Source organism: Ursus americanus, chromosome 18 (assembly GCF_024610735.1).
Source record: "Ursus americanus isolate L20-20 chromosome 18, mUrsAme1.1.p, whole genome shotgun sequence".
In the NCBI taxonomy this organism is placed as follows: domain Eukaryota; kingdom Metazoa; phylum Chordata; class Mammalia; order Carnivora; family Ursidae; genus Ursus; species Ursus americanus.
Genome location: NC_142144.1, coordinates 1,404,004 through 1,425,064, shown reverse-complemented (window position 1 = coordinate 1,425,064; position 21,061 = coordinate 1,404,004). Strand labels below are relative to the sequence as shown.

At 62.0% G+C, this 21,061-nt stretch overlaps 1 protein-coding gene across 4 annotated transcripts; it reads right to left on the bottom strand.

Moving 5' to 3' along the window:
- Positions 1-72: 72 nt before the first annotated feature.
- SNAPC4 (small nuclear RNA activating complex polypeptide 4) lies at positions 73-20,636 on the bottom strand. Of its 4 annotated transcripts, XM_045803809.2 has the most exons (24): positions 20,570-20,635; positions 19,640-19,784; positions 18,833-18,879; positions 17,717-17,884; positions 17,440-17,565; positions 16,831-16,909; positions 16,376-16,457; positions 15,497-15,601; positions 15,338-15,410; positions 14,798-14,962; positions 12,157-12,304; positions 11,818-11,924; positions 11,576-11,670; positions 9,558-9,652; positions 8,489-8,568; positions 7,700-8,191; positions 6,746-6,829; positions 6,329-6,575; positions 5,829-5,899; positions 5,314-5,424; positions 4,574-4,601; positions 2,314-4,001; positions 1,103-1,227; positions 73-269 (listed from the first exon to the last, which is right to left on the bottom strand). In XM_045803809.2, the coding sequence occupies exons 2-23, from the start codon at positions 19,767-19,769 to the stop codon at positions 1,111-1,113; spliced, it is 4,338 nt and encodes a 1,445-aa protein (XP_045659765.2). In that variant the 5' UTR covers positions 19,770-19,784; positions 20,570-20,635; the 3' UTR covers positions 73-269; positions 1,103-1,110. The 4 variants fall into 4 exon arrangements, 3 of the variants coding, with proteins under 3 accessions (XP_045659765.2, XP_087725322.1, XP_087725323.1); XR_006780722.2 differs by having other exon boundaries at positions 1,103-4,001; positions 20,570-20,636; XM_087869196.1 differs by having other exon boundaries at positions 7,700-8,568; positions 20,570-20,636.
- Between the last annotated feature and the right edge of the window lie 425 nt (positions 20,637-21,061).

Sequence of the window (21,061 nt, the reverse complement as noted above, 5' to 3'; positions counted from 1 at the left end):
CAGAGGAGGCCCCGACCCTCTGCACACTACCCAGTCTCTCAGAGTGACATCACAAGAGCCTGGCAGCTTGCCTCCTAATAAAAAAATAAGCCATTCCTTTATTCCTTCAAAATCCCAATTTGTGCCTGAGGCCCAGCCAAGCCCCTGTGGTGTCAGTCCCTGCTGGCAGAGCCTCCCCCAACCTCCAGCTGCTTTGGCTGCTTTCTCCGGGTCGGTGCGGGCCTCTCCGTGCAGGTGGGCTCACCAGGGTCCAGCACGGCTCCTGCCTCCTAGAACGCAAAGATGCCCTGACGGTGGGGACGCCCAGACCCCCAGCCAGACCCCACAGGCGGTGCTGTAGGGCAGGAACCAAAGGTGGCACCATGCCCCCTTTGAGGGCACAGCAGAACCAGGTTGGCTGCCCACTCGCAGCCCATGCGGGGGCCATGTTGAGGGTGGGCTAGAGCCTGGGTGGGCTTCCAGTGGGACACCCCCCCCGCCCCGCTGTGCTCAGAGAACCTGGACGTCCTTCTGCCCATGGAATCTCCACCCCATGAACTCAACTAATCCATGCTGAGACTCTACTTGGTGCGTGCTGCCTGCACACTCAAGCCCCAGCAGCAAAAAGCATGTTACTACCCGTAGGGTGCACGTCCATGGCACGGGTGACAAATGCACACCCAGACCGTGTCAGGCGCAGAGGGGAGAAGGCCATCAAGACAGATGGGCGCTGGGACAAAACAGTCAGGGACCGCATCTCTGAGGAGCTGGCCACCGAGCAGGGATGTGATTAGGAAAAGGGAAACGAGCCTTACAGAGGGGAAGGAAGCCAGGCAGAGAGCACAGCCGTGCAAAGGCCCTAAGGCACATGTGTGCTAGCAAGAAGTACCAGAGCCTGGGGTGTGGAACCCAGTGGGTGAGACTACAGCTGGGGGAGGGGGATTAGATGCCCCCCCGGGGGCCTCCACAACCCTGGGCCTGCCCCCAGGGGCCTATATATACCCACACCCCACCTAACACTGTCACACTTGACGGAGCTCCTAACGGCTTGCCTGCCCTGCATCTGGACAGCTGGTGGCTCCCACATGCCCAGAGCAGAGCCACTGGGAAGACCCACGCTTACCCTACTGCTCACACCAGCCGCCGCCTCTTCCGGGTGTGACAGGCATGCCGGGTTCTCAGCACATCCAGGCTGTCTGAACCGTCTAGGCAGGAGGAGGCAGAGCCCTGCCCAGGGTCTGGGGCTCCCTGAAACAAAACCCAGGCAGAGTGGGACAAGAGGAACTCCCCCGCAGAACAGGCAGGAGAAGTGGGGACAGTGAGGAATCGTGCCAGGGAGGAAGTTGTGTCCCGACACCACGGCGGCAGGGACAGGCAGCTCCCCAAACCTGTCCCTGCAGAGACACTGTGGCTTACAGACGAACTGAGGGCCTAGCAGTGGAGACCCGGCCACACGAGGGTCTGGCATCCCTGCCACCCGCCCCCCAATCCCACTTGGGGACTCTGATTCCCTTGGTGATGCTGGAGAGCCAGCCTCCTGTGTCCTGGTTCTCCCAGCCAGGCTGGCAGGGAAGTGGCCGAGGAACACAGGTGGGTGACAGTGGAGAGACTACACACAGGACAGGGGACAGGAAGCTCTTCCCTGCCCCAGCCCCGAGCCACAAACACTGCCTCTGCTGTCCTTCCAGCGCAAAGACGAGTCCCAGCTGGGGAATGGCCACCACCTGCAGGAGACCCTACAGTCTCCCTGACATGGCACACAATGTGGTGGCCCGGCTCTCCTGCTGGCCTCAGGAGCAGGGTCAGAGGACAACTTGCTGGGAGCTCCATGAGGGCACACAGCCAGAGGACATGGGGACACCTTCCTGTGTGTTTATATCTGGCTTCTTGCCAGGGAATCAGGAAAGTGGTATTGCCTCCATGGCTCAAAATGCTCTTCTGGGGTCCATGATACCAGCTGACAGCTGGAAGAATCGGTGTTCCCAGACGCGCAGGGACAAATTCAGGGCCACCTCCGCGGAGCTGATGCCCCAATGCAGGAGTGTGTGTGGGGTGCACGGGGCCTGAGATCACCCATTCCCGCTCAGGCAAGGCCGCGTGGCCGTGGCGGTGGCCACAAGAGGGACCAAGGGGCTTCGTGACTGTAGAGGTTCCTTCCTCTGTTTTCCACACCGGCCTCAAGGGAGAGCCACATCCACACAGACTGAGCAGGCCTGGAGCCAGCTTCCTCCTCCTCCGCAACCAGCGGGCCAGCCCCACTGGCTGGAACTCCCATCCACAGCTGGGTGGGGACGCTGCAGACGGTGCGGGGGCTCTGTGCCCACGGCCACCTACCTGAACGGGGATGGTGGCCGCCGGCCGCGCCTGAAGACCGCTTGTGGAGCAGTCACCCACAAGCTCCACCTCCCCCAGGTCATCCTCGCTCTCGGGGTCAGCCCTTGTGGTCACTGACAGAGTAGTGGGGACGCCATGGGGAGACAGGGTGGCCAGGAGCGCGGGCAGGGTGAAGGCTGCCAGGAACCGTGCCTTCAGCAGCAGGTAGGCCGGGCTGTCCTGGAGCTGCCTCTGCACCTGTCCCAGCAAGGCCTGCAGGGCTCCGGCGGCCCCGCAGGGCACAAGGGAGGTGGCTCTCTGCTCCAAGGCCTTCTTGTGGAGCAGGAGTCCGGACAGGGCCCGCAGGCTGCACAGGGCGGGGGGCTGGTAGGGTAACCTGCTCCCTAGTGGGGGCACGCACACCCCCTGCTGTCCCCTCAGCCACTCCCGCACGGCCGCCTCACTCTCCTGAGACAGGAGGTCCAGGTCCAGGGCACACCTCTCAGGCCCAGGCCGGGGTGGGGGTGGCCTCTCCAGACTCAGAGGCCCTGTGAGTCCCCCTGATCCTGGGGACCCTGGTGTCCCTCCTGGGCCACTCCCAGGGTCAGTGTCAGCTTGCAGAGGTGGCTGGCTGGACCAGGGGGGTTTTGCTTCAGGGTGGTCAGCCAGAAGGGTGGCCTGGGAGGGTATCCTGGGCACAGAGATTTCGCTGGCCACTTGGGCCCCTCCAGGGAAGGGAGGTCCCCCAGGGGCAAGGGCTACGTCACTGCCCACTTCCACAGAAATTTGGGATGGGCAGAGCATCGGAAGGGTCGAGAAATCTGTCCTGGAAGGAGGATCTGAGTCTGTGTCCATGTTGGCCGGGGGCTGCCAAGGGTGGCTTAGCCCAGGGGGCTTGGGGCCCTGGCCTACCTGCATCCCAGGCAGGGAGGGCGGTAGGGTCACTGACAGTCCCTTGGGGTCAGAGGTCCCTGCTGGCCCAGGAAGGCCCACCACAGCTGGCACAGGGAGCAGCCCCTGGGCTGTGAGCACCCAGGTGACAGGCAGAGGGGTGCTGGCTACCACGTGTGCCCCACCCTTGTGCATTCCCAGAGCTGGTGTCAGGCTGAGGGGCTGGACAGGCAGCTGAACGGGGCTGGGGGCTGCAGGGAGAAAGAGTGGTGCCTCAGGCAGGCCCTGCTTCCGGGACGCAGCAGGGGCCTGAGACTGCCCCAGGCCACCCTGATGGCCGCTCACAAGGACCTGGCTGGGAACCAGAGCTGTGGAGGCAGCAGGAGCCTCCGTGGAGGTCAGGGCGCGGGCCAAGACTGGCAGGGTAGAGGGCCTCTCATCCTTGGCTGAAGTACTCAGCCCCGTCGCTGCAGGGATCCCAGGCCCAGAGAGCGCCGTGGCTGTGGCAGCTGGGCCCGAGGCTGAGGGGGTGGGGGAGGCCTGCGGTAGATGGGGCTGGAGGATCAGTGGTGAGGAGAGCAGCAGCTGTGGCGGGAGAGCCACGGTGCCTGGGGCGGCCTTCCTGGCCCGGGCCTCCCGAAGCCTCTTCTCCCGGAGCAGCTCGGAGACGGTCTTGGGCTTGGGCCGGGGGCCACACGGAGCTGGCGGGGGCGCCTGTGGACGGGACTCGGAATGACAGGGCTGTAACCCCCTGCTCCCTCTGTGGCCGCTGCTCTGATTTGCAGCTTCTCGCACTGGCAGGTTCTGGAAGCTGCGGCCTGCAGGAAAGACAAAACACACGTGCGGATGAGCTCCATGCATGCGGACCGGAGAGAGACCTCCCCCATGTCCCGTCAGAGGGCCCTCCTGGAGGGTAGGTGGGTGCCAGGAGTAGGGAGCAGGAGCCTTGGCATCTGATCTGCACGTCCCAGACCTCCCCGAGCTCTTGCTGTGGCCAGGACAGCAGGGCCCTCCGGATACCAGCCGGTCCGCACCGCACACCAGCACCCCACCTTCAATACCTTCAAAACAACCACCGCTGGGGCACCAACCCCCTCCCCGCATGGTGTCCCAGGTCCCCAGACCCTCGCACGATGCTGCTGGTGTGGGGAGGCTGGTGGCGGCCAGCAGCAGAGGCCCTCCTGGATGCCCGGGGTTGGCTTACACACAGGGCAGGTAGGAGCCCGAGGAGCTACGACTGCCTGCTCCCACCAGCCACGCTACTGTCCCTGCCATGGGATTCGGGCAAGGCCAGTCACCAGGGCCACAGCTACGCTGCTCAGAGCCCAAAATTCAACGCCGCTCTCCCACTTGGTTAGACGGTCAAGACACAGGGAGAGACAAACTGTACCTGTGCTGTTCTGCGTCCTCGAAGACATCTGAAAAACAAGAGCGAGCACTTCAGGGAAGTCTGAAGGCCCAGACCCACTTCTCTACCTGCAGCAAGGCCTTCCTTCTGCCCTCACCTGCAGTGGGAGCAGGGCCCCAAGCACCAGGGCCTGCTTGCCTCCCTCCCTCCCCACATCCTCTTACGGGGTGAGCTCATCACAGTGGGGTCAGGGCTGTGTGGGGTTTGAGGGAGAGGCAGGAACCTGGCTCTCCAGACAGGACTCGGGGGCTCTGGGGCCTGGATGGGGCACCACGGGCCAACCTGGTCATTCTGTCATTCTTTTCAGTTGTGACTGGACGCAGGAACACGACCTCTCACTGACGGACCCCACACCTGGCATCCCACCTCAGCAGGGCCAATACCCAGGGCAATAGATACCCAAGGGCTTGGAGGCCCCCATGCAGGGATAGCACAGTACCAGCTCTGGCTCTGCCCCCCTGGATGTGTCGTGAAGCCCTCAGGGCTCAAGCAGACAAGCAGACACCTCCTACAAGGGTTGCCGTGAGGGGACCAAGAGCCAGCAGGGTTGCACTCAGGGGCTGGCCCAGCCTCTAGGGAACCCGGGAATGCCTCCTGTCTCTTACTCCTCAGCTGGACAGCTGCTGCCCACCCCAGCACTGGCCCTGCCGCATCAGGAAAGGGAGGGTGGGGTGGTGGAAGCCAGGTGAGCCCCCACCCAGTGCTCACCCCCTACTCCTCACCTGGAGGAGCCCAAGCGGCGGGTCCCGAGAGCCAGTCTGGAGCAGGGCAGGGGTCTGAGCCTTCCTCTCTCGAACGACCTCCATGCAGCCAGCAGTATCGATCTGGAACAGCTGAGAGATGTGTCCAGGACCGATGACAAGGGTGTGTGTGAGGAACTTGAGCCAGCTCTGACCGCTGCTCCCGGGGCAGGTCCGGAGCCCCGCACAGCTCCTCAAGGCTACGACCCCTTCGCTCAGCCCCCAACTGGCCTCAGGGCCTGGGGACATCGGCCCAGAGCTCCCACTGGGCCGGGGTCTCCTTCCCCCGTCCCTCCTCAGGATAGGATTCACCTGATGGTGGCAGGGACAGGGCTGCCCCTTCCACGGTGCCTGGCCTGCTAAGCATCAAAGACCACTGAAAGACCCTTTCCTGTGGTCTGGAACTTCAGGAAGTTAGCATTCAAGAACTGCATCCATCTCCACCCAAGGAAAACCAAGCATAAAACAGAAAAGCTCTGCCTTACGGGGCTTCTCACCTGGATAAAGAGGGTGAACACAGGCGTGCTGGCCAGCCGGGCGTCCTTGAGCTGCTTCCTGATGGCATCGGCTGAGGGGACACGGGTACATACACGCGGTTACCAAGGCCCCTCTCCTTGAAGCCCCAAAGAACCCCTCACCCATCTGTCACCACGCTCAGCCAGAAGGGTGCGCAGGAGCCCAGAGGCCAGGCTGGCCCTGACTGGCCTTCGGAGACCTCCTCCCGTGAACTCAACCAGCTCTCCAGAAACCCGCACGTGGGCACCGCCCACCGGAGCCCCAAGAAGACCCTTGCTCAGGCCCAAATGGCTGGGCATTCCCAGACCGTCCCCCATGTGCTAAGCAGGTCAGAGGCAAAACCCAAACAGCCCTCCAAGGGGATGTTTTCTAGAAAGATGAGGTGGGCACACGGGCCCCTCGGGTCACCCTGTATCTGCCCTGTGTGTCTCCCCCACCCTGGGCCCCACAGGAGGCTCTCAAAGGAGCCCTGGGGCAGTACCTCGGGTGTGCACTGCAGCAGGCCTCCGGGGGGTGCAGGGCAGGACGATGTCACCCACCCACGGGCTCATGGCCATCAGAAGCTGGCGCTCAAGGAGCCTTCTCTGCAGGGCGTGTCCCCGCCAGCGCTGCCGCTTCCTGATCGTCCTGTGCCACAGCTGCCGTACACGGGGCCCGGCCACACCACTGTCATTGGGGCTGGCCCCCAGAGATGAGCCAAGCAGGCACGGCTGCCTCAGTTTCTCCTTCTGTGTAAGGAAGAAAGACACCTGGGCTTCCCAGCCAGGCTTGGCTCAGGTCTGCCCATGGCCCACCCCCACCACCCTCCACTCCTTCCCTATACTGGGGAGGGGGCCCAGGCTGACCGGGCAGTGGCGGTGGGGGCTGTGGTGGGGAGCGACCGGGGGCCGGCTCCTACCAGCATCTGGCGCCGGCGAGCTGTGTTGGTCCTGAGCACCTGCAGCACGGTCTCCAGCGGCACCTTCAGCAGACGACTCCCACTCTAACGAAAAGATGGTGTGAGGCTGACACGTGGGGAGCCCTGGCACAGGGCCTGCAGGGGCAGCACGCACACCCCTGTGCCCAGATCCCAACGCAGGGTGGTGGGAAGCGCTCTGAAGCGTGGTGGCCTCGGCCGGGTCCCTAAGGCCTGGCACCCACATGCCGGCCTGGCTCGGCCGCAGCCAGCACTAGCAGAGTGCGCCGGTTCCCCCAGCTGGACCCCCAGCCGATGGCACCACAGGGGCCTGACAGTTACAGAAGTGGCAGAGAAGCCACGGCACAGGAGCTGGCGCGTGTGCTCTGCCCGGCTGCCTGGACAGCCCGCTGTCCCCTCAGGTGCCACAGAGTGGAGTCTTGGCCTCCTCTAGGACACGCCAGCCTGTTCACCCAAGTCCGCACGCAGCCAGACCAGGCAGGCAGCCAGGAACCTGACACCTTGGACGCCGACTGGGACAGGCACACACGAGGCAAGGCGGACCCATGCAGGTGGACAGTGGGACCCTGCACAGGACAGGTGTCTGGACTTCTGCAAGCCAGGAGGACACCCTCCTGCTTGCTATCCCCTGCCCCGCCCCCACTTTGGGACAGACGGGTCAGAAACGGCTCCAAGTCCAAGTGCCCACCCAACAGTCCCCTCAGCAGCTCTCCTGCACGGCTTTAGAGCAAACCAGAGGCGAAACAGAGGCTGCTGCTCTGGATGTGATTGTCCTGAGAGCCCAGAAACGAACACTCTATCAAGCCAGGACAGGTATCTGCTCTGCTGAACCCAGGAACGCTGCCGACGCGAGCTCAGGCCGGCCTGCTGTGTCTCAGCACCAGCTCTGGTGACCCCCGGGCAGCAATGTGGGGTGCACCGGGGTCTGTGGCCTACCTTATCTGCTGGCTCCTCGGAGCTTGAGAGGCGAGTGTCTGCCGAGTCTGGGTGCCCAACGCCTCTTGCGCTGGTGCTGTGGATCCTGGAGGAAGTGTCCGCCTGGCCCACCTCCTCCGTGGGAGCTGAGGCCGTGGGGTGAGCGGCTCTGCCGCCATCCTGAGCCTCGCTGGAGCCCCTGGGAGGGCTGGGGGAGGCAGCACGGCGTCCTGGCCAGCCCTGGGCTCCCCCTCCACATGGCTCACCGGTGCTCTGCCTGGCCGGCACCCACAGGTCCATGTCCGGCACGGCATGCGGTGCTGACGGCAGCGTCTGGCCACCCGCCCGGGCCTCCGGGGCTTCCTCTGGCTCTGAGTCCTCACTGTCGCTGCTGCTGCTGCTGCTGCCTCCTCCCTCGCCACCACTGTCCCCGCTGCTGCTGTCCCCGCTGCTAGAGCTCCACCGCACGCTGCGAAGGGGCCGCCGCCGCCTCCTCCCCCGACTCTGCTTCTTCTGTGGGGAAGTGCTACTTGGAGGCCTTGGCTGCCCGGGGGCCAGAGACAACAGGCAGGCAGGCCAGCCCTTTGGGGAGACTTGGACATGGCATGCTGGGAGCACGACGCACCCCCCCCCCCCCGACTGCTCTGAGGTGACAGCAGCTGTCGGAGAGGCTGGGGCTCTCTGCCCATGGCTTCCGGGAAGAAGAGATGCCAGGGCCAGAAACCAGATGTCCCTCCCTCTCCCCCTGCCCGGCGCCGACACTGGTCCCACGGACGACGGGGCCTTCGGACTGACTTGGTAAAGCCTCACCCTGACCATGATCTTCCACTTGCTCAGACACTGGGAGCCCGTCCGATGGGGTAGTTCAGAAGCTATCTTTGCCCAGTGACCTACAAAAGCAAAACAACATGGAAGCTGCTTCCCACTGTCCTTGACGACACGTTTACCGGCTTGAACGAGAGGCTCCTCTCGCAGACGCGCCGTCTCCTGTAGAAGACCTGCGTCCGCCAGCACGTGCGCGCCGCTGCACGCCGCTCCCCATGTCGGAGCAGATCGGTGATGAGCGGGGCTCCATTCTCAACGGAGAATTGGCACTTCAGCAAAATGCTAGACAACACACAACCGAGACGGAAAAAAACGGCTGTAAAAACAGCCCCTGCATATCTGCCACAGCCGGCTTCTATATCAAACACTGCAAATTATCTGTTCTCTCTTCCCGACAGTGCAGGCGGGAGGACACTGGTGCCTTGTTTTTAGGGCAGTGTGACTCCACGCCAGTCAGGACGCTGCAGACGCTTACACTCGGCTGCAGAGGCTTACACTCGGCCACAGACGCTTACACTCGGCCACAGCGCGTCCAGCATCTGTTCCTGAGCAGATGCTGCAGGGGACAGACAAGCAGAAGCAGTGACCGAGCCCTCGGCTCATTCCAGCTAGGGGGCAGAAGTGAGAAACAACAGAAATGTTCGCCAACAGATGGGCCACTGAGGAAGTCTGTGCTCTTGCTCAGGGAAACAGCACGTGACCGTGGACAAGAGTGGGAAGACACAGAACACATAAAGACAGAAGACACAACGGACAACAGAACGCTACGTCGTAAAGTGGAAAACAGCGGACTCTGTGAACTCACACTGAGTGACTCGACTTTAAAAAGCTGCCCTAGAAACAGGCCCAGAGAGCGGGCCGGGCAGGTGCGCATGGCCGGCAGCAGCTGTCTCCAGGAGAGGAGTGGAGTGACAGTGCTCCTGAACTTTCCATCCCGACCGCGCGTCAGTGCGCAAGGGGGAAAAGCCACTGCCCGCTGAGCCGGGGAGAAGCTGAGGACAGGGAGGCGGCTGGGGTCGCTGTGAGCCGTGCCTCCTGGAGGCCCAGGACTCACCCACACCGTACTTCTCAATCAGCTCAAGCAGCTTCCCCTCTTCGCTTGCGTTCCATCGTCCCTTTTTCAGGCTGAAGTGCAGCCGTCTGAGGTACCTGAAAGCGGCAGGGACACGGGGGCGTTTCAGGTGCCAGAACGCCTGCCCGCAGCCGTCCCTGCACCCGTGGCCGTCCGCACGCCCACGGCCGTCCCCGTGCCTGCGGTCGTCCCCGCGCTGGCAAGGGCTCCCGAGACCCGGAACCAAAAGCTCAGAAGACAAACGGAAAATACAGGTTAACTGATTTCATCAAAATTAAAACCTTTTCAATGTGTCTTGCAGGACGCCATTGAGAAAGACGGGCAGACGCGGCCTCGGATAAGGGGCTCGTAGCCGAACACATACCAACTCACACAAACCCGTGACACAGACAACCGGTTTTCTAACTGGGTGCGCGACACACGTTTCTCCGGAGATGACGTGCAAAGGGCCGGCCAACACACAAAGACGCGCAACCCCAGGAGCCGTCAGGGAGCAGCGGACGGAAGCCACTGAGATGTCACCTCACGCCCCACGCCAGCGGGAGCCAGGATTCACGGTGCTGCTGAGGGCGCGGAGCTCCCGGAGACCCCCCCCTCCCCGGGGGCACAGGGCGGGGCCGCCACTGCGGGAAACCAGGGCATCTCCACTGCCCAGAAAACCCCACTCACAGGCGCACATCCCAGAGCACCCACTGTGCCCGCCCACTGACGCTCGCGCACTCACGCTCACACTGCCAAGGCGCACCCACTGGGGGGAGTGTGTCAGGACTTCATCTGCTTATCTTTTTAGTCCTCTCTACACCCAACGTGGAGCTCGAACCCATGGCCCCGAGATCAAGAGCTGCACGCACCAGGGGCACCTGGGTGGCTCAGTTGGTTAAGTGTCTACCTTTGGCTCAGGGTCGTGATCCCGGGGTCCTGGGATCGAGCCCCACATCAGGCTCCCTGCTCAGTGGGGAGCCTGCTTCTCCCTCTCCCTCTGCCTGCCACTCCCCCGGCTTGTGCTCTGTCAAATAAATAAATAAAATCTATATTTAAAAAAAAAGAGTTGCACGCTCCACCGACCACGCCAACCAGACACCCTGGGATTTCGTCATTAAGGCTGAACGGTACTCTACTGTCCATCCAGCTTAAGAACGACTTTTGAGGTTAATCTGTTCCTCCACTGACAGACACTCTGTTTCCACCGTGTGGCCACCGGGACCAGCACGGCTATGACCACGTGCGAGCAGGGGCCCGTGTGAGGCCCGGCTTCCAGTTCCTGCGGCGTGCGGCGAAAGTCCAGGACGAGGACATGCCACACGGTCTTCCGCGGCCCCGCACCACGCCCACTCCACACCCTCGTCAACACCTGCCCTTCTGCGCGGTCTTAAAACTACCGGCCCTTGCGCCTGAAGTGGCATCTCACTGCTGCTCTGACCTCTGCCCCTGCGACCGCTAACGACACCGAGCACAGTCTCGTGCACTCTCTGGAGAAACGTCTATTCGAGCCCTGGTCCCTTTCCTCAATTGTCTGTTGTTGTTGGGAAACGGCGTTTCTCTGGGGGGTGGTCACAATGTTCTGAAGCTGCCTGGGGTGCTGGCTGCACAGCTCACCGACGACAGTAACCCCCAGAACCGCACGCTTCAACACAAACATGTTGTACGGCACACAGATTATGTCGTTATGAACCGTTAAAAAAAAAAAGGCTGAGAAAAGGAGGTTGCCAAAGCGGCCTTCCAAAGACCCTGCCGCCAGGGGTCTGGAAGAGGAATTCAAGCACCAGGGTCAGGCAAACGACCCCTGGGCCACCTCAGCTTAAGCCAGTACAAAAGACTCCTTTGAAAAAAACCAACAAGCATCCTGCTTCCCGACCGGTCACCCCTGGTATGCAGGGCTCCCAGGGCCACCCCAGCCTCCACCAGCACACCACCCGGGGCTGCAGGTGGCTCGCCCACCCTCCGGCCTACCCGGAAGTGACCCCCGCAAGGCCTCCCTCACCCAGCGAGGTCCAACTCACCGATCTCGGCACTGGGCATCGCTCCTACCTGGCACCTCTTCCCGGATTTTAAACCAATCCTGCTCCCCGTATTTGGCAACTGCTCGAAGCAACTTCTGCAGGAAAGGATAACAAACAGGTAAGGCCTCTCCAGGCAACTGTAAGCTCCCCAGCTCACATCAGTCCATTTCAGAAGGGATGGTGGGCGCCTTAGCTCCCATGCCGGAGGACAGCCTCCTCGGCCTCCACGGCCGTCCGCTCACCGCATCTTCCTCTGGGGCCCAGTACCCCTTCTTTAGGCCGGGGTCCAAGCTCTTGGTCCACCGATAAATGAGCTGCATGGAGTCTCTGCCTTCCATGTAGTAGACAACTGTGGACAGAGGGGCCTGATGGGCACCGCGCTCCCGGGGTCACTCAGCCGGGGCTGCCCTGGTCACGAGGTCACTGGGCCGTGGAGTGCGGGGGCTAGGTGACCCTGGATGTCCCCCTCCAGCCCCTCAAGCCTGGCAGACTGAGCTGCCTGCGCCCGTGAGGGGCCTCAGGTCCGGGGGCCCGCGAGCCACAGCAGGAGCACAGGCGGCAGGGCCCACGCGGACACTCACTTCTCCGATAGGGGATGTGGCTGCCGACGCGCATCTCCTGCACGAGCTGGGTGAGCAGGCGGTCCTCCTCCCGTGTCCACTCCTTGCGCTTCAGAGCCTTGTTGTGCTGCTGGTACTTCTGCAGACACTGGAAGGCGCTGCGGTTGGTCTTCCCGAGCCCCAAAACCAAAGCAAAGTGGGTGTCGCTGGGTGTGCACCCCCCGCAGAGTGACGGCCAGGGTGCTGTGAACCCATGACCTAGTTACTCCCACCAGACCCTGCAGGGACAGTGCAGAGCCTGACGGGAAGAGGACCACGAAGCACCAGCTTGCACATTCACAGACACACAGCGTGTCCAGAAAAATCCGTAACGCTGCATTTACGTAACCCCAAAGCGACGCTGGACTCAATGGGAAACACCAGCCCAGCGGCCTATGGGAGGAACCTCCCTGCAGAGCACGCGGCTCTGACGACGTGGGGGCTGCACTGCTGCCCTAAGTCTGGGGCTCCAACTGGTCTCTCTGAGGCCTCCGTCGAGGGCAGCTGACAGGTGCCTGGGTGTTGGGGGGTCAGTCCTTGGTGTGGCACCCCCAGCTCTGGGGACGCTGTCCCAGGCAGAGCTCCAGAGTGACTGTATCCGGGCTTCCATCCGAGCTCCGGCTCCACACATAAACCACCAGTCTCCACAGCAGACGTGGCTGCCCGAGCCTGTCCCCTCACTCATCCCCGACGGAAAAGTATTTCCCCCCAAGCTAATTAACGTGATCTGAACTCTCCTTTATCCTAAAGAAAATCCTTGAGTTACAGAAAACGTGTGGTTGGACGCATGCAGTCTGCACGCCTATGAGGTTTGGGTTTGGTGATGTCTTTTAAGACACGACACCAAAAGCATGTTCCGTGAAAGAATGGGTCAGCGGGACTTTGCTAAGACTGAGACCTGCTCAGTGGAAGACAACGCCAACAGAACGAGAAGATAAGCCACAGACAGGAGAACACACTCCTGAGACACGTCTGTTAAAAGCCTGTTATTCCAAATACACAAGACGTTCTTTAAAACTCAGCAAGAAAACAATCTGATTAAAGATAAACCAAAAACCTCCACAGACACTTGGCCAAAAACGACACGCAGATGAGAACTAAAGCACCACGTGTATGCCGTCGCGGAGAAGCAGAAGCGCGTGCGACACCACCACACGCCTGTGAGAACAGCCCGAGTCTGGAGCCTGACACCACCACACGCTGGTGAGGACGTGGGCAGTGGGACCCCCATTCATGGCCGGGGGTGCACAGCATGGGGCAGCCACTCTGTAGGACAAAACCAAACATCCTCGCAGCGTATGACCCAAAGGAGCTGAAAAACACATCCGCACAAACACCGGGGCACAGATGTTAACAGCACCTCCAACAGCTGCCAAACCCTGGAAGCCACCGAGACGCCCTCAGCAGGCGGAGGGACAAAGTGAGGTCCATCCAGACAACGGGTGTTATTAGTGTTAAAAGGAAACGAGCGGGCAGGCGGGAAAAGGCCGGGAGGAACCTCCATTCCTGAGAGGAGGAAGCCGTCGGGACGGGCCGGACACGGCAGGACCCCGGCTCCGGGACGTCCTAGAAGAGGCACAGCGGTGGAGGCCGCCCTGCGGACACGTGTCCCCGCGCACGGTCCAAGCCCACACAGGCCACCCCAGCAGCAGGACAGTCCGGACGTCCACGGGCGGCTCTGGGCGCCGGCGGCGTCAGCACAGATCCGTCCTTGGTTGAACAGAGCATCGTTCGGGTAAGAGATGATGACGGGGGGGGGGGGGGGGGGCGCGATGGACATAAGGGGAGTCTCCACATCTTCCTCTCAGTTTTACTGAGAAGCAAAACTGCTCTAAACCAAAATCCTAAATAAAACCCAAGAAACTGAGAAAAGGAAGACTAACAACGACTTTAAAAGCCCGGCTCTACAGACCGAGCTCGGCAGGACAGCAGACCATGTGCCACCCCGGGGTCTCCGCTGGTCTCTGCGTGGCTTCAATTAAGTTTAGTTCAGTCTGTGGTGATCGTGTCCGTCTGCGGGAGTGATGAACCCAAACACGGGGACTTTACTCATCACTCTCTCAGGCCATGAACCAGTGACATTCACACCAGAGCACGACACAGAGGACTCCTGAGACACCTAATCACGTAAAGACGAAAAGCACCTCCCTACACAAACTAAGGTCCGCAGAGGCAGCGAGAGTCCTAGTTCACGTGAGCTGTTCTGAGAGGCGAGCCTTCAGCACCTTCAGGGCGCAGAGGCTGCGGGAAGCCCTTGGTCCTCACCTCAGAAACAAGAGCCCAGAGGAAACCGGGAAGAGCGTTCCCCTCAAAACCCATCAGAACCGACACCTGAGCTTGATGGAAACAAGGAAGGATCCAGAAGGAAGCCAAAGACAGGCCTTAGGAGGGAGGAGGAAGGCGGGTGAGCACTCAGAGACAGACAAGGGCTGAGAAGCCAGAAGCCTCCAAAGACAGCCCAGAGAGGGGAGGAGAGGCTGTTCTTCCCGTGGGCCACACCCTCAAGAGTGGCGGGAGGAAGAAATCTGCTGGCTCCCAGGGTTGGGCTGGGACACGTAGCCCATGGCGACCGCAAGCCCGCCCAGCCTTCCAGCCGTGCACCCAAGGCCTCTCCGGTCCTCACCCCCAGCTCCTTGGCGATCTTCTGCCACTGTAGGTGGCCATGCTTGGCTGCGATGGCCTTCAGCTGGTCCACCTCCTGTCCGCTCCACTCCTGCTTGTTGATGCTTGGGTGCTCGCAGTTCTGCCAGAACTTCCGGATCTCCTCTGCACTGCGGCCACCCTCAAACTGCACCAGCAGAGAAACCCAACCTGCTGGAGCCGTCGCTCTCCAACGGCTGGTGGCTTGGCATCCGGGGAGAAGTGGGGTCCCCGTCCAGGTTGCCAGGATTCACACAGCCAGAAGTGGGGGTTTGGCTCTAAGCACGAAGCCTGAACCTTCACACTCATCCGTCTCAGAAAAGGCAGCTCACCCCAGCGGGGAAGGCCCAGGAAGCCGCTCCACACCGCCTGACACGTGCCTGTCCAGAGGCTTCGCGGCAGGTCTGGCGGCCACCGGGGATGCAGCCTCACTGCCTGAATCTGACCTTGCTGATCCCAGCCCGCGCCCTTGGCTGCCAGGACGGCCATGAGCCACCATCAGACCAGTGTTGCCCCAACTTACGTTAACGTTAGAAATCTTCTCCCAGTCGTGGCTGTCTAGCCTGCTCCCCAGCAAGGCCTCCTCTGGGAGCTGCCTGGAGGAAGGGACAGGCTGCCAGGGTCATGCCGGGCCTTCCGCGCCTCTCCCCAGGCCACGCTGTCCCTGTAAGACCCAGCTCACCGGATGTCCTGGACCTCCCTCTCCGCCTCCCTGCTCTGCTTCTCCAGCATCTGCCTCTCTGCCTCGCTTGTCACCTTACTCCGTTTCTGGTCCAAGTACTCAAGCCTACAGGGCAGGCAGACACCAGGATTACCCACGTCATGGCCGCGCTCCGGAGGAGTAGGGTGGGCATCCTGGGGCCAGCCCCACTTCCCCGAGGACCCAGGCATGTGCGTCACTCAGCAGGATGAAGCTGCGCGTCAGGGAGCACACACCGGAGCCTGGCTCCGACCCTGAGCCTGTCTCCTGCAGGCAGGACACTGCCCCGGCTCCCTGCCCCCAGGAAGCAGCGACACTCCCTCTCCCGTCACTGCATCCGCGTCACAGACAGTAACGACCACCGGCTCGCCGTCCCAGCTGCCAGCCTTGGGCCCAGCATGCAGGGGGTGCTCTGCAGGCAGCCTGGCAACAAAGCCAGGGCCTACTTAAGCCTGCGGCTGCCCCTTCCAGACGCCAGGGAGGAGGAAACCATCCCCGCCTGACCCCCACATCAAGTCGTGAGGCCATGGGCAGCTGGACCCTTGACCCAGCCACAGGTGCTGTGCTTTGGTCACATGGTGTCACCCCAGCACAGCGTAAAAAGCAGGTCTCACGAACGGTCCGCGTTCAGACCAGAGAAACTGCCTGAGCCGCGTGACTGAATGTGGCCACGCGGCCTGCCCAGCTCCCGTATGACTGACCTCGAGCCCAGCTGCCTCTCTGGGGGAAAGTTCCAGGGATCAGCGCCTCTCCCGCTGCGAGCGGGGGACACGGTGACATCACGTGCCTGTCACAAAGCGTGCAGCCTGGACTCCCCCGCTCACCAGGCAGGCTGGCATCCACGACTGTGCTCAGACTTACTTCAGTAATTTGGGCTGGAGCAGGCGCTGGAGGCGGTCGCTCACCACTGACCTTCGGAGCAAAGCCTTTTCCCAGTTCTTCCCTGACAAAAAGCAATGACGTTAGTAGCGCCTTCCCCCACTTTCACGTGAGGAAGTGGTGGGCACATGACCAGGCCAGGACCGCAGAGCTGGCAGAGGGGCCAGGCTGCAGACACAGGGCCCTCTGTCCAGCGCACAGGACGCCCTGGCCCAAGCTCACAGCTGGGCCCCTGGGGCTGGGCATCCAGGGATGAAAAGGGAGACCAGACAGGGAGCTGTGGGGATGGTGGTCCCCACATGGCATGGGACAGGCAGTGGCTTTGAGGGGCCAGTCCCAGTGGTCAGGGCCCGAAGGAGCCCACAGAGCCACAGCAGGGCGTCTGGGGAGAGGCAGGGCTGCGGTGCTGAGGCCCAGGCCCAGGCCCAGGCACTTACACTTAGTTACCAGGAGCTCCTCGAAAGCCTTGATACCCTGGGTGGCCTTCTCCCGAGTCTCTTCATTGGCAGGAGGTCCCTGCCAGACAAAACAGTGTCATGCCATGGACAGAACCCAGGTATGCTCACCTCACGGGCCGAGCATGTCACTCTGGCGCTCCACGAGGACTCTGGAGCCCTTTCCCTCGGCCTCCTTGAGCAGCTTGGCCATGTGGGAGACCTGGCACCAGACACTTGGGCCCAAAGCTACTGCCTGATGAGTGCTGGGGGCCACAACCCACCTGGCATGGGGCAGGCTCATGGGGCTCCAAAGGACCTCGCTACCAGGCCGCCATGATTCTGCCAAGCTACCCTACCCATGTGCCACCTCTTATGGAAATGCCCCTGGGGCTTATCTGTGGAGGTGAGGTCAGCTTGCCATGTTCCAGGGCCAGAGACCCTGACTTTCACCACTGGCAACCGGAAAGAGTTTGAAGGAGACTGGAGACTATAACCCTGAACAATCCAAAGGAATTCACAACACCCACAGCAGGTGTGGAGATGACAGCCCCTTCCCACACTGCCTGATCCCCCGCCCTCCCTGATGAGAGCAGGGCCCCCACTACTCACCACTCCGGTCACCCTGTCCTTGAAGTAGGGCTTCATGAAGTGCCCTATGTACAGATTCGGGGGCAGGCTCTTGCCATCCTTCACTTTGGGGCCTTTGGACCCTGCCAGGTCACACATGATCTCCTCCTGTGGCAGATACAAGGGGCCCATCTGGGGTCAGGCAGCAGCGACTCTTTGTGAAGAAGGGGAGCTGGGCAGTCAGGGAGCAAACAGAGCTCAAAGCCCTGATTCAGGGGTGTCTGGCCATGGGGGTTCTTAGGGCCAGGCCCTGTCCCACCTGCTGCTCCCGGTTCTGGGCCAGCAGGAGGCTGACCTCCGCCAGCCTCTCCTGGATAACCTCCTGGTAGACCATGTTCAACTGCAGGCAGGTCTCTGGGTCTTCAGGGAGGGTCTTCTCCTTGGGGTCATCCTCGCCATTGCTGGTCTCACCCCACCTCTCCTCCTCCTGGTTACAGATAGGACACTGCAGGTGACGAAGGAGGCACACAGACGCTGCCTCCCCTGGTAGCACAATGAGCCTCTGAGCTCTTGTCCGGTCCCTGGACCAGCAGGAGACATCCTGACGTGGGACTGTGTCCAACATGTGCATGTTCCACAACTTAAGACAGAGAAAAGAAACATCTGGAAATATGTCTTAGGTGGGAAAGTGTGAGGAGCTAAATACTGTCCACTTCCCACAATAAATGCTTCTATGGAACTCGAGGCTCAGAACGGGCTCATGTGCCCTTGTCACCGACAGGGAATGGCAAGCCCCAACACGTGTGAGGATGGCTACTGCAGCACCAGCAAAACCAAAACCCGAGAACAATCCACAGAACCGTCAGGTGAGGAGCCACAGTAAATCTAAGCCCGGGGGGCTACCCAGCTGTTAAAAGCCGCAATCAATTCTGTACCTACTGTGTTCGGGAAAGAACAAAAGGCAAATTGTAAAATTCTCCAAATTAATGTGAAACCCTAAATTCTAAATGTGAAAATCTTGTTAGAAGTAGCAATAAAAACCGGCCTGACCGAGAGACTATGTGCCAGGCACCCTCCGGGCAACCACACACACGGACTGCCTTGTGCTGTGACTATTCCACTGCACGTTGGAAACTGAGGCACAGACAGACCGGGCAGCATGCTCGAAACCTTCCACGTGTGACGTCATGCCCAGACACATACCCATTACAGGGAGCTCAGGAAAGTCAGGAAGCACAAATGCCAAGCATCGAACAATGGTTATCCTAGGAACAATTCTAATTTTGGTGACAAACGTTTTGTGACGTGTCACCTCTGTAACAAGCACAGGGAAAAACCGAGATGAGCTCAGAGCGCTCCCCCCTTGGTCTTGGGCCCACTGGCAGGGTGGTGTCTGTCTCAGTGGGCACCGCAGCCAGCTCAGGCCAGTAGTTACCGAGCCTGGGGAACCAGCAGCCTCTGAGTCCTCCTCCGGCAGCGAATCTGTGGGAACACAAGCACACTGTGTGGGTGACCGGCAACAGGATCCCACATCTGCCAAAGAGATGACCAGCAGGTGCAGCACAGGGTCGTTTCCTGAAGGCCACGGGCGGGGGAGGGGCTGAAAGGCATCAGGACAAAACTGGACCTTCCCTTCCCGTCAGCCAGTGGCTCAGCGCTACTCACTAACCAGGCAGGACAGGCCCTGAACCGAGGGCAGAATCAGCCAGAGAGGGAAGATGCACCAGGACCATGAGGGGAGGCCTTGCAGGAGCCAGCCCCATCCTGGAGGTGCTAGAGTTAGTCAGGGGAGGGGGCAGGGCCGAGACCCCGATTACAGGTGAAAAGCAGGCCCTGGAATAGTCCAAAACTCTGAGAAACAGCCTCACAGCTGCACCTGGGGCCAGGGAGAGGCCTGAGGGCCCAGATTCTCATAGATTCTGACCACTTGGGCAGACCTCCAATCAGAGTTGTGGTGAGGGGCCTCAGGGCCCAGGGGAGCACCGAGGACAGCACATGGGGGTGACTCTAAGCTGTCCAGCATAGTGGCAGCTGACAAGCTGAGCTCTGGAAGCTTCCGATTCCTGAGGAGGACAGCCCGCTACCTTCCCGGGACGGCACACTCACGCACAGCCAGCGGGTTCCCGGCCAACTAAGGAGAAGCGCTAACAGGCCGCTTCGGGGAGTAAAGGCAGAGGTCAGTGCAGCTGAGCACTGCAGAGGGCAGATGGATGGGTTCCAGCCCCGGCCTGTGCAAGCTTACCTCCATCAGAATCCAACGTGAGACCAGACTCTGAGACCCCCACTCCAATGCCTGAGGAACTGGGATCCAAAATTCTCTCGAGCTCTGCAATCTCCTTTGCTATCTTCTCTCTTTCAGCATCTACATCCATGACTTCTGCCTGCCACTGGGACAGATCAGAGGATTTCAGAGACCCGTTCTTCACACATGCATGCCCGAGTAGGGAGGACAGAAGCCTGACCACAGAGGGCGGTCCTGCTGGGGAGAGCCCACGACCCTGACCTGACACCTCCCACACCCCTGCAACAACGCTGTTTGCTCTCCGGGGTGCTGAAGCCATGTGGACGTGGCCTGCCGGCTCCGAGGCTGTGGCCAGCAAGGGGGCAGAATGACAGGCACCGACATGGCCCCAGAGCCTGGCCTGTCTTCCCACCGCCCAGCCGGTCACCCAGCGCACACACGGCAGGGTGTCGTCGCTAAGTCACCAGAGGACAAGGACGAGGCCGAAGGCCCGGGGAAGCCTGCACCCAGGAGCACAGCGGCAGGCATGGCCTGCTCCCGGGGGATGCAGCTGGCAGGGCTGTGGCGCCGGGAAGGACGCCCCCTGAGGGCATGGTCCCCGCATCCACAAGGGCGGCCGGCGGGAGTCTGGGAGGGCGAAGCCGGTAGAGAGGGAAGAGAAGGGGGTTCATGAGGCTTCGCGGAGGAACAGCACAGGAGCTCGGCACGGACCCGGGAGCCGGACGCCCAGCCAGAGAAGGACCCCCGCCGCAGACCCACAGCGCAGCCGCCGCGCGGGCTTCAGCCGGTCCCGCGGCGCTAGGCGCATACACCGAGCGCGAGTGAGCCGAAGCGGACGAGAGCCCGGCTGCCACCACCGCCGCGGTCCGTCCCCCCGCTCCGCTCCTCCCGCCCCGGGCCCCTCCCCGGCCACTGCCCCGACGCCCTTACCCTCACCCGCCGCCAGCGCCGCCGCCCCCTTCACTTCCGGCGGCCGTGAGTCCGGAAGTCCCGCCCCGCGGCCGCAGCGCGGGGCACGCCGGGACGGGGCCGGCCGGTGGGTGGGTGCTGCCCCCGCGCGGCCACCCTCGGGACTGCCGAGCGCCGGCCGGGGCGGGCGTGGTCGACCAGGCTGGACCTCCGCCCGCCGCCCCGCGGCGTGACCTCCCCATCGTCGAATCTCGCTCGCTCGTTTCTGCTCGTGTTAACTATATCCGGGGCTGTTGTTAAGCAGCCAGTGAGGAAAGCGGCCAAGGGCTCGGTGCTGCCGCGGCCAGGTCCGGGCAGGTGTCGCACAGGACCGGAGCCCGCTCCAGCCCCCAACCCCTACACCCCGCGCGCACCTCTAGGCCTTGGGGGGGGGGGAAGGTCGCCCCGGGCCGGGCGGGACCTGCTTGCAGTTGCTTCTCCTGGAGCAGAGCAGGGGGCGCCACCCCGAGTGCG